Source organism: Diadema antillarum, unplaced genomic scaffold (assembly GCF_040938485.1).
Source record: "Diadema antillarum isolate AM-2024a unplaced genomic scaffold, OU_Dant_1.0 seq00000853_RagTag, whole genome shotgun sequence".
Classification (NCBI taxonomy): domain Eukaryota; kingdom Metazoa; phylum Echinodermata; class Echinoidea; order Diadematoida; family Diadematidae; genus Diadema; species Diadema antillarum.
The window spans coordinates 149,580-162,649 of NW_027271724.1; the positions used below are offsets into that span (position 1 = coordinate 149,580).

The 13,070-nt window shown below is 42.0% G+C and overlaps 1 protein-coding gene across 1 annotated transcript; it reads right to left on the bottom strand.

Annotated features, from left to right (window-relative positions):
- Positions 1-555: 555 nt before the first annotated feature.
- LOC139740399 (solute carrier family 35 member G1-like) lies at positions 556-1,704 on the bottom strand. The gene has a single exon (XM_071650992.1). It carries the CDS (start codon positions 1,702-1,704, stop codon positions 556-558), a length of 1,149 nt encoding a protein of 382 aa, XP_071507093.1.
- Positions 1,705-13,070: the final 11,366 nt, after the last annotated feature.

The following is a 13,070-nucleotide window of genomic DNA, read 5'->3' on the forward strand; positions in this document are numbered from 1 at the left end:
ACGCAGAACATACTCTATACTTCTACCGACACAAAACATAATATCGCAATAAGATGGAATTGTTGAGAATGACATAGATATATTGCGCTTGCTGCAATAATTCTTATGGATATCACTTTTCTCGTCGAAACATCACGAAAGTCAACCATTCGCGACGAAATATCGTTTATTGGTCTACCATTTGCAAACTTTGAAATAGTTCTACAAACAGTATAAGGCCACAAACATGTTTTGTCAATGGATGTAAACAAGCACATTTGGGAGGATCCGAACCTCAAACCTACATTGAGACTCCACGCAGAACATTTTTCTCTTTACCACAGGCCATTTCGCACGATATGAAAAGTGCAAACAACCAGTAAAGAAACAACAAAGTTTAGTTATTGCAACTATACAAACGGATGAAATTTATCGTGGCAACAGATTTAATTGTACCCTGTAGCCGCAAGACTTCCTATTTGCTGATCCTGTTATACATTATTCATACTAGTAGTTGCTTATGGGATCCGTGTTTGCATGTGGTCACTCGGTGGTTTTGAGACTTTCATTTTCTTATCATGATTTTTTCCCGTCGGATCTCAGTTTCAAACACGATGCTGTGACATTCCCAACGGCGCTGCCCACTATCAGACACGCCCCGAATATTGCGAAGCCGTTGGGAGCCTCGCGCAGTATCACGACGTCCAGAATGAAGGCGAAAAAGACAGAGCTAGCCCGAATAATGTTGAATGATCCTGCACTCTCTACCTCCAGGGCGAGAGTCGTGGCATGAACTCCCAGACAGCCCAAGATCCCGATCAGCACAACGAGCACGCGATCCCTTCCGCATCGTGGGACGCTCCAGTCCGCGAGTGCCGTCGTCGTGGCGAAGCTCACTATAGAGGCAATGCAGGCGAAGATGAAGACGATGAGCTGCGCATGAACTTTCATGTTCGAGATCGGTTTCTGACTGACGAACGCAATCGCGATGAGCGCGGCCACGGAGAGGGCCATCACGGCTCCCAACCACGTGTCCGAGGTCCCCTGGTCGCCGGCGGCGCCAAAGACTGCAGGTGGCTGCATGACAAAGATGATACCAGCCACGGTACCGAATGCGCAAATCACCTTGACAACGGAGCAACTCTCTTTGACGCACACGCGCTCGAAGGCAATAGTGAATAGAGGTGAAGTGAGGATCAGCGAATTGGCAGTGGATAGCTCAAGCAGCTGAAAAGCCTTGAAGTAGCACAGGAATCCAAAGGCTCCAGACAGTCCCCGTATCATCAGAAATGCCCAAGCTTTCCTTGGGATGTTTGAAAGCGACAATTTGTTCCAGATCAATACTGGTGCCGACGAGGCAGCTAACATGACGCTAAAATAAGCGTTCAACGCGTTGGAAGAAACCCTGCCCGTCAGCTGCTTGGTCATCAACTGAAGAATCAGGTAGAAAAATACAGCTGCGAAGGCTAAAAAAATTCCTCTATATTGATAAAGGATGTTTCCCCTGACCCAATGATGCGATGTTATTTTCTGCGAAGAAGTGATGGGTTTCTCATGATCGACGCTGAAAGTGAAAAGTTGTGTTCGTTCGCCTACAGAACTAAACTCGCCCTGTTTCCCTGTTCTCCTATGTTGTTCAACTCCAACATGGCCAGAGAGTGGCGTACGGAAGTCGTCGGGTTCTGCTCCTCCTCCCGCTGCTGTTTTCTTCTCAAGCTCCGACATGCTGGGGATCGAGGTAAAAAGAATTGAGACTACCAGTGACGAGTAGAGATAATCACCTGGCTAACATGAAAGCAACACACAAAAAACATTTTTAAAATAGTATAAGTTTCACAGACATCAAAACGACATAACTTACATACAACAGGCACTTGATCAAAATTGACACTTCTGATAAATGCACAAAACACGAGAATGCGGCATATAATATTACGTAGCAATTGTATGCAGTATGCAGGTCGGTATAGTACAGGTATGCGAGGATATCATACAATCCCTAAACGATTGGGATGGAACCATGGCGTATAGTGTGTCCATGGACCCTACAATGGTGTGTCAAAATCCTTTAAATGAGGGAATATAAAAGTGACTCAAAATAGTTTTCGGTCTGGTTGTTTCTTGTGTGTGTGTGTGTGTGTGTGTGTGTGTGTGTGTGTCTGTGTGTGTGCGTGTGTGTGTGTGCGTATGTGTGTGTGTATTCGTGTGTGTCTCTGGGTGCGCACTGCCTTCAACCAGGGAGGCGCTTCAACCATGCATGAACTGATGGCGCTTTTGCAATAGACCATTTTCTGTATTATAATGGATGTTTCTTTTCCTCCAGCCTACTGTAGCGAAGTATATTCACCTGCTCCCTCCCAGTAAGTTCCATAAACAGGAATTCGCTTAGTCGTTACCAGGTAGGACAAGCTTTGCGATTGTTATGGGCAACTTTCGTGAACAAAGCATGAATAAAATGTAAATATAATTATTACAGAAGAGGTCTATTTCTAACCATTTTGGTCAGAACAACCCTTTATGACACTCTTTCTCAATAAGGGAGTTCACGGTTGTGATTTGCGCATGTGCAGAACAAATGTCAAATGAGAATGTCTGTGTATTTGCCACTGACTTTAAAACGTAAAGAAGTCTCGAGCAACTATGAGAATCTGAATTATGTCATTACAATGTACGTGTTTCAGACTGAATTAGAACGTACAGGTGTAAGTCATTCATCAACATTGTTTAGCATAATCTCTCCATGCACTTTCTCAACATTGACTTAATACAAGATGACATGCTTCAAGAAGGAATTCTTGATCACAACACATGTCCATGTTATTTCAAAGTCTGTGGTGCAGGGGTCAAATGAGACATGCACTAACCATGAACTCCCTTATATTTTATTGAAAGCGAGCGTTGCTGCCTGGTTCCTTTTGTGCGGTGTTTAGACTTGTCAATATCTTCTGCTGAGGAGCCTCGCAGCAAATTAAAAGCTGATCCATAATCTTTAAACCATCCATTCATCTATATGTATGTATGTATGTATGTATGTATGTATGTATGTATCTATCTATCTATCTATCTATCTATCTATCTATCTATATTTTGTACAGTTTGTCAGGGGTGTTGAGGTATGATGTTATTACGCGGATGCACACCCCATGTTCCGATGTGTAATAGAGCGCCGTTCCCGACTCTATAGTAAAACCAGTATGGATCACATGACTGCATGTTCCCGTCAAATACAGGAGTTTACTGTGTTTATGTTTGTACTGAGCGGTCGACAACATAACAGGTGCATGACGTCCCAATGGGCAATGTTAGATTCTATGCACGATAAATTTACATATAACCAGTTAGCTTTTCAACTTGAAAACAAAATCCATCCATATATCAATACAAAACGATATTAATAGATTACACCCCCAATCTAATGATAATGATAATGATAATAATAATAATGATGATAGTGGTTATATACTTGTATAGTGCACAGGTCCACCTTTCGGTGCTCATGGCGCTTCAAAAAATGAAAAGATATATATGTATATAATGATATATATACATGTATATATATATACACACACATGTTCAAACATAACAAATGAGAAAATGGCAAACACAAACAAACACATACCAGATAAAGAATACAATTACTGTTATAACATTATAGATTGCGATTATACTCCTGCAGTGTGAGAGGACCAGATACGTTTTATATAAGTTTTGATTTTAATGTTTTTATAGATGGCAATTGCCTTAACTGAATAGGTAACTTATTCTCCAGTTTTTTCCCATAACGGAGAAAGCACGATCACCCCATCCATGTTTTACTCTGGGTGTTTGGAGTAACAATGCATCTGATGATGGACGTAGACTTCGTGTCGAAACTTTTGTGAGCAATTAAAGCACGCATGAAATCTTAATATACATTGCAGAATATGTCTATTCCGGAAATTCATTTACTAGTATTTGACGCTCTTTCTTGCATAATTATGACCAATCAAAAATGCAAATACTCCCCGCGTCTTATTGACTTAGAACGGAGGTCTTCTTTGACCCGACCTGCATCACCGCCACCTGGTTATGTTCATCTTGATGAGTATATACATTCAGATGTTTGGGCAATGACGATTGTGTAATCGTGCATCATCACTGACAAAAGAACCGTTTCCCTCATTTCGTTATTTTGTTTTGTTTTTGTTTGTTTTTTCGCTGATGTGCCTTTTCAGACTTAACTGCCTTTGGAAAATCGACAATGATGGGGAGCAGCAAACCTCAAATCATGACAAATTTCGTGTCACAAAATTAGCAATTACTGAAGTGGACGCTTGTGATGAGATGTGACGAGCGCTAGCAGTCAGAGTTCTTTTGAAATAAATATTTGGAATAATACATGTCTCCATGAAGTTCAGTCATTACAAGTATACAAACGACTGACTATAGATTTATCTTGGCAGGAGGTTTAGTTGTACCTTGTAGCCTCAAGACGCCCTTTTCGCTTTACTGATCCTGTTACGTTTTTCACAGTTGCTTTACACCCGTGTTTGCACCATCACTTTACGATTTTGAGACTTTCATTTTCTGTTATGAGTTTTTCCCGTCGGATCTCAGTTTCAAACATGATGCCGTGACATTCCCAACGGCGCTGCCCACTATCAGACAAGCCCCGAATATTGCGAAGCCGTTGGGAGCCTCGTGCAGTATCACGACGTCCAGAATGAAGGCGAAAAAGACAGAGCTAGCCCGAATAATGTTGAATGATCCTGCACTCTCTACCTCCAGGGCGAGAGTCGTGGCATGAACTCCCAGACAGCCCAAGATCCCGATCAGCACAACGAGCACGCGATCCCTTCCGCATCGTGGGACGCTCCAGTCCGCGAGTGCCGTCGTCGTGGCGAAGCTCACTATAGAGGCAATGCAGGCGAAGATGAAGACGATGAGCTGCGCATGAACTTTCATGTTCGAGATTGGTTTCTGACTGACGAACGCAATCGCGATGAGCGCGGCCACGGAGAGGGCCATCACGGCTCCCAACCACGTGTCCGAAGTCCCCTGGTCGCCGGCGGCGCCAAAGATTGCAGGTGGCTGCATGACAAAGATGATACCAGCCACGGTGCCGAATGCGCAAATCACATTGGCAATGGAGCAATTCTCTTTGACGCACACGCGCTCGAAGGCAATAGTGAATAGAGGTGAAGTGAGGATCAACGAATTGGCAGTGGATAGCTCAAGCAGTTGAAAAGCCTTGAAGTAGCACAGGAATCCAAAGGCTCCGGCCAGTCCCCGTATCATCAGAAATGCCCAAGCTTTCCTTCGGATGTTTGAAAGCGACAATTTGTTCCAGATCAATATTGGTGCCGACGAGGCAGCTAACATGACGCTAAAATAAGCGTTCAACGCGTTGGAAGAAACCCTGCCCGCCAGCTGCTTGGTCATCAACTGAAGAATCAGGTAGAAAAATACAGCTGCAAAGGCTAAAAATATCCCTCTATATGGATAAAGGATGTTTTCCCTGACCCAATGATGCGATGTTATTTTCTGCGAGGAAGTAATGGGTTTCTCATGATCGACGCTGAAAGTGAAAAGTTGTGTTCGTTCGCCTACAGAACTAAACTCGCCCTGTTTCCCTGTTCTCCTATGTTGTTCAACTACAACATGGCCGGACAGTGGCGTACGCGTACGGAAGTCGTCGGGTTCTCCTCCTCCTCCCGCTGCTGTGTTCTTCTCAAGCTCCGACATGCTGGGGAGGCAGAAAGAATTGAGTCAACAAGTGACGAGTAGAGATAATCACCTGGCTAACATGAAAGCAAGACACAAAAGACATTCTTAAAATAGTATAAGTTTCACAGACATCAAAACGATATTACTTACATACAACAGGCTCTCGATCAAAAATGACACTTCTGATATCAAATGCACAAAACACGAGAATGTGGCATACGTAGCAGTTGTATGCAGAATGCAGGTGTGACATATATATACAGTTGTATAGTATAAAGGTATGCGAGGATATCATACACTCCCGAATACGCAAAATCTAATGTGTGCCTGTGAATGTGATGGAACCTTGGCGTATGGTTTGTGTAGTGTGTCAAGATCCTCCCTGAGGGAATATAAAAATGACTCAAAATAATTTTCGGTCTGGTTGTTTCTTGTGTGTGTGTGTGTGTGTGTGTGTGTGTGTGTGTGTGTATGTATGTGTGTGTTTTAATGCGTGAGTGTGCTTGTGTGACTGTGAGTGCGCACTGCCTTCCACCAGCGAGGCGCTTCAACCATGCATGAACTGGCGCTTTTCAAAAAAAAAAAAAAAAAAAAAAATCGTAACATTCACGAAACACCTCTCATAAACACGATAAAAAATAGAAAAATAAAAATTGTACATTAACCGTCACCCCTGATTTCAGATGTAAATAAGCAGAGAATGAATATATATATATATATATATATATATATATTATATATATATATATATATATATATATATATATATATATATATATACACTCAGCAAAAAAAGTAAGTTCCCCCCTAGCATCTGTGGATATATCTCAAAAAGTATTCAACCGATTTTCATAATTCAAACGGAAATGGATAAAGAATTTTATTACTCATAACATGAGTGGCAAATCATTGCCACCAGATATCATTATTGGTGTGAAAAAATGCATTTCATGTTAAAATGCATGAAAACAAAAGTTGCACTTTAGTGATTTGCAATGACTTTTACACAAATAATCAAACAATCACTCATGATTCTTAACATTTAAGCATGGGTTATTGCATATTTCTCTATCTCTTTCTTTTCATATATAGTGAAGTATTTGATAACTGATATGTCCACCACCCGCAATGACCAGCCACCATCTCCTCCTCATACTGTTAACTAAAGTTTGTACTTGGCGCTGCTCAATGTTGGCCCATGCTCTCGATCTGCAAGATGCGCTGAAATTCTTGCAGTGAAGTGTCATCTTTCAACTTCTTGCTCGCTTTCCACTTAATGATATCCCAAAGATTCTCTACTGGATTAAAGTCAGGGGATCTTGCAGGCCACTCCATACGTTCGATGTCATTTCCCTCAGCAAACTGATCTACAACTCGAGGGCATGATGCAAAATGCCCACAGGCACATTAATGTGATCAACCTAAATTGGAATTACAAATCACATGGCTTCTACCAATATTTTCATATTGAGAAGGCCTATTGTTCAAAAAGTATGCATAACATCTGTTTAATAGGGAAGCACATTGTACCTAAAGAAATTCCTGAGAATTACACAATTTAAAAAGATCATTTTGATAACTTACATAGGAAATGTAAACAATATGCTTCCTATGGCGTAAAGTGCAACTTTTTTCCCATGCATTTTGACATAAAATGCGATTTTTTTTTTTTACACCAATAATGATATCTGGTGGCAATGATATGCCATTCATGTTATGAGTAATGAAATTCCCTATCCATTCCCGTTCGAATTATGAACATCCGTAAAATACTTTTTGAGATATATCCAAAAATGTTAGGGGGGAACTTACTTTTTTTGCTGAGTGTGTATATATATATATATATATGTATGTATATATATATATATATATATATATATATATATATATGTATGTATATATATATATATATATATATATATATATATATATATCATGGAACTTTCCACGTGTTGGATTTCGAATGTTGTAATTATAAGAACGAGTCTCAAATACGCCATGGATCCAACAAGAAGGTTTTTTTTTTTTTTTATTACAAAATTTTCAGCCTGCCTCAGGCCTTCGTCAGTGTAGTGTACAGTACTTACTGAGACAATGATAAGTAAAATTATATCATTGAAAAGTAATCAGGGGCGTCACCAGCTTATTTCAAGGGGGGGGGGGAAGGGTGCGTTATATTTCTGGTTCCACTTCCGAGTTTCATCAGCCAGCAACCAAAAATAAATAAATAAATAAATAATTAAATAAATAAATGGAGGGACCTTTAGCGCAACTTTCTGACTCCACTTACGGGTTTCTTCAGCTGAGAAGCAAATAAAAAAGAAAAAGAAAAAAGGGTTCTCTTGATCAGTAAAACTTTTTAGGGTATGAAGGGGGGTGCGTTCGCACCAACGCACCCTCCACCTCCCCCCCCCCCCCCCCCCGTGACGCCCATGGATATCGAACTATGCACGAACAACGACGAAGTAAAACGAAATGATCCTAATGAAAGGTGGGTCCCACCTTTATAGAAACTCTTCATTTTTGGATAACTCGGTCATTTCAAAACCAATATTACTTGACTTTACTTTGAATTCCTCATAAAATTGTACGCTCTTACATATTTCATGATATAGGTTCCTCATCAGTAGCTCACAAATAGTTGGAAACCTGAAGCCCCATCTCAACCAAAACCATACCATCCCTTTTAATGATCAAAATCAAGATTGTTGGCGAAACTTGATTTATGAAAAAAAAAATCCATATTTTGTTGTTGTTGTCGTTGTTGGTTTTTTTTCCCTCTAACGGCATATTGCGGAAGATTTCATCCTTACAATAACGCAGAACATACCTGCACTCTATACTTCTACCAACACAAAACACAATATCGCAATAAGATGGAATTGTTGAGAATGACATATACATATATATATATATATATATATATATATATATATACAGTATATATTGCGCTTGCTGCAATAATTCTTAAGGCAGTGTCACAACTTTCCGAGCAAGCCTTGCGTGCGACTTGCAAAGAACAATTTTTACTACCCGGAGGTCCCCGCAGATGGCCCGCATATGACAGTACGTAGCACGTATCTCACCCGTAGTCACCCGGAGGTGCGCAGGCAAATCTTTTTACCCGCAACCATGTTTAGGCCCTGTCACACCTTTCCGGGCAAGCTACGCTGGGTTGTTTCGTGTAGGGATTTTCCAGCATACCGGACAATATCTGAGGGAGGACAAGGGTTTGGGCGAGTCAGTGCAATGTGTCTTGCTTGCTGGACGCGTTCCACTTAAATTCTACTTGCGGGTATACTGTGTTACATGTGTCCCAGGGGCGTGGGGGCTGACAACTCACTGAAGGAATTCCTGTGAAGGAATGGCAGAAGTCCCACAGAATGTCATTATCTTGACTGCATATTTAGGACTGCGAAGTACCTGCGTAGGAGTTGCCTGCGAGATGCTGCCGCTAAGGGCCTCCTACTGGCGTTCTGCGTGGACCTCTCCGGGCATCCCCGCGACTTACCCGGAAAAAAAAGTTTTGGTCATGCTCAAAACTTGGCTGCGATTAAATCGGACTTGCGTGCACTCCTCCGGGCAACTACAGGCGAGATACGCGGAAGGTACTGTCACGTGCGGACCAACTGCGGAGAGCTCCGGCTTACAAATTTGTTTACCCGCAAGTTAAGCCGCAAAACTTCCCCACATATGGTATGACAAGGCCTTGAGCATGCTTAAAACTTGTTCCGAGTGGGTCATGGGGGTTCGCTCGCAGAGGTACACGCAGAACACCAGTAGGAGACCCTTACCGGCAGCACTTCTCAGGCCACTCCAGCGCAGGTACTTCTCAATACACGTAAGTCGCTCGTAACAGAAAACGGATCGGTTTCAAAGCACTCACGTAGGTCACACGGAATACACGCAAGTAGAAGGTAAGTAGCACGCGTCTAGCAGGTAAGAAACAAGTGCGAAACTTGCAAACATTCTTGTCCACCCGCGGAAATTCTCCTGCGTGCTGGAAAATTCCTAATCACAAGAAGCCCGCGTAGCTTGCCCGGAAAGGTGTGACACTGCCTTTATGGATATCACTTTTCTCGTCGAAACATGACGGAAGTCAACCATCTGACCATTCGCGACGGAATATAGTTTACTGGTCTACCATTTGCCAACTTTGAAATAGTTCTACGAACAGTAGGCCTAACTGGTTAATAAGATTATATTCTTCTGCTTACATTCACGGAAGGCGGGAGGGGATGGAGCTACTGGGGCCAACTTACATTACTAGTCGTATATAGGCAAAAGACGGCAATCGTCACTAGTCAAATAACAATCATTATTATCCATACAGAGGATTTTTAGAGCCCAAATACAAGTGTTATTTTGTCCAAGCACCTCATAACCTCCGACCCACTTAGAAAGTTTGTTGAACTCGACCAATATATTTTTTTTTTTGCCGAGGCGATCAATATTTAAAATATTGGACGGCAAGAGGGGGATTCCCGAAAGTTTTTATAAACTGCACCGTGATTGGTTGAGATAAACGAGATGACCCAAAATATGAAGTAAAAACGTCTGTGATTGGTCAATCACGAATTAATTAAAATATCGTTTTCCAAAATTCTGTGTTTCTACAAACAAATTTCATATATTAATTAGTTAAAATTGTTTTTCATACAATTTTTCAAAATATCACTTTCATAACAGGAAATTAAATTTAGGTTTGATGAAAACAAGTTGCATTTTTTGTGCAGGCGACGATCGATCAGCTCAGCGCTACTGCTAGATAGCCCGCGATATACAAATACATATAGCCGGTCGCCGCTTGCATTTGCATGCATATTACGTTACGTGTTAATTCTATCTTTCACGATCTACGGTATATAGATTTGACGTGAATTGTGTCTCAGATCTCGGATACAAGAACATCTAATTCTGGTCTAAATTAGCTAGATCTCGGCCTATTCACCAGTAACATGGCGGCTACCATGGATAGGTCTACAGCTCGTCGGAGATTTGCAGATATGGATGCAGAGGATTATGAAAAACTTCTAGATAAAAAAGACAGTGGGAATACGCACAAAGCCACCAAGATCTCGGTGAGTGTATTCAGATTTATCTGCGTGATAAAAACTTAGATACCGATTTCGAACAGCTTGACAAACCCGATCTTGCAAAGATTCTTTGCTAATATCCTCTGTAGGATAATAATGATAATATTGGATGTCCTATTTTCGGTCAATACAAGGGAATATTGGACTCGCTAAGCAAAACATTGGACTCGTCTTCGACTCGTCCAATATTTGTGCATAGCTCGTTCAATATTTCCTTACATTAACCTCAAGGCCATCCAGCATTATATAATCATTCATCGATAATTCTGACATTTGCTCTTAAACGGTCTTTACCAAATTGTTGTTAAGAGTTTGAGAATAGTGTGATAGACCTTGCATATTCAGTGTTAGTACAGATACGTATATCTCAGGGAATATGGATATTGACGAAAGTTTTTAAACTGTGGCAACGTTTGTATAGATAATGCTGATAATAATCTTTCACCCAAAGTAATCTTTTTAATATCAGCACTGGGTTCTCAGCACCTTTAAACAGATTTTCATCATTAGCCCATGCAGCGTAGCCAGGCAGGCCTGCCTGTATAACGAAATGTTTCAAGACGAGCACATGCTCAAATATGTTTTGTCAATGGACGTAAACAAGGACATTTGGGAGGATCCGAACATTAAACCTTTATACATGGAGACTCCACGAAGATCATTTTCCTCTTTACCACAGGCCCTCTCGCACGATAATGAAAGTGCAAACAAGCAGTATAATGAAACAATAAAGTTCAGTTATTGCAACTATACAAACGGCTGACTATAAGAGATTTATTGTGGTACATGACTTCCTTTTTGCTGATCTTGTTATACTTTATTCACAGTTGCTTAGAGGATCCGTATTTACAGTGTCATTCGGTGGTTTTGAGACTCTCATTTTTTATCAGGAGTTATTCCCGTCGGATCTCATTTTCAAACACGATGCCGTGACATTCCCAACGGCGCTGCCCACTATCAGACAAGCCCCGAATATTGCGAAGCCATTGGGGGCCTCTCGTAGTATCACGACATCCAGGATAAAGGCGAAAAAGACAGAGCTCGTGCGAATAATATTGAATGATCCTGCACTTTCTACCTCCAGGGCAAGAGTCGTGGCATGAACTCCCAGACAGCCTAGGATCCCGATCAGCAGAACGAGCACGCGATCCCTTCCGCATCGTGGGACGCTCCAGTCCGCGAGTGCCGTCGTCGTGGCTGAGCTCACTATAGAGGCAATGCAGGCGAAGATGAAGACGATGAAGCTGCGCATGAACTTTCATGTTGGAGATCGGCTTCTGGATGACGTACGCAATCGCGTTGAGCACGGCCACGGAGAGGGCCATCACGGCTCCCAACCACGTGTCCGCGGTGCCCTGTTTGCCGGCGGCGCCAAAGAGAACAGGTGGCTGCATAACAAAGATGATACCAGCCACGGTACCGAATGAGCAAATCACCTTGACAACGGAGCAACTCTCTTTGACGCACACGCGCTCGAAGGCAATAGTGAATAGAGGTGAAGTGAGGATCAACGAATTGGCAGTGGATAGCTCGAGCAGTTGAAAAGCCTTGAAGTAGCACAGGAATCCAAAGGCTCCAGACAGTCCCCGTATCATCAGAAATGCCCAAGCTTTCCTTCGGATGTTTGAAAGCGACAATTTGTTCCAGATCAATATTGGTGCCGACGAGGCAGCTAACATGACGCTAAAATAAGCGTTCAACGCGTTGGAAGAAACCCTGCCCGCCAGCTGCTTGGTCATCAACTGAAGAATCAGGTAAAAAAATACAGCTGCGAAGGCTAAAAAAATTCCTCTATATTGATATAGGATGTTTCCCCTGACCCAATGATGTGATGTTATTTTCTGCGAAGTGGTGGGTTTCTCATGATCGACGCTGAAAAGTTGTGTTCGTTCCTCTACAGAACTAAACTGTTTCCCTGTTCTCCTTTGTTGTTCAGGCGCAACATGGCCGGACAGTGGCGCAGTGAAGTCATCGGCTTTTGCTTCTCCTCGTCCTCCTCGTCCTCGTCCTCCTCTTCCTCCTCCTCCTTCTCCTCCTCCCGTGTTCTTCTCAAAGTCCGACATGCTGAGGATGGACAAGAGGGAAGAATTAAACAAGTTACGAGCGTAGTTAGTCACGTAGCTGAAATGAAAGCAACGCAGTAAAAGACATTAATAAAATTGTGAAAGTTTCTCAGACATCAAAACGATGTTACTCATATACAACAGGCTCTTGATAAAAAAATGACACTTCTGATAATGCACGAAGCACGAGAGAGTGTTGCATACGTAGCAGTTGTATGTAATTATG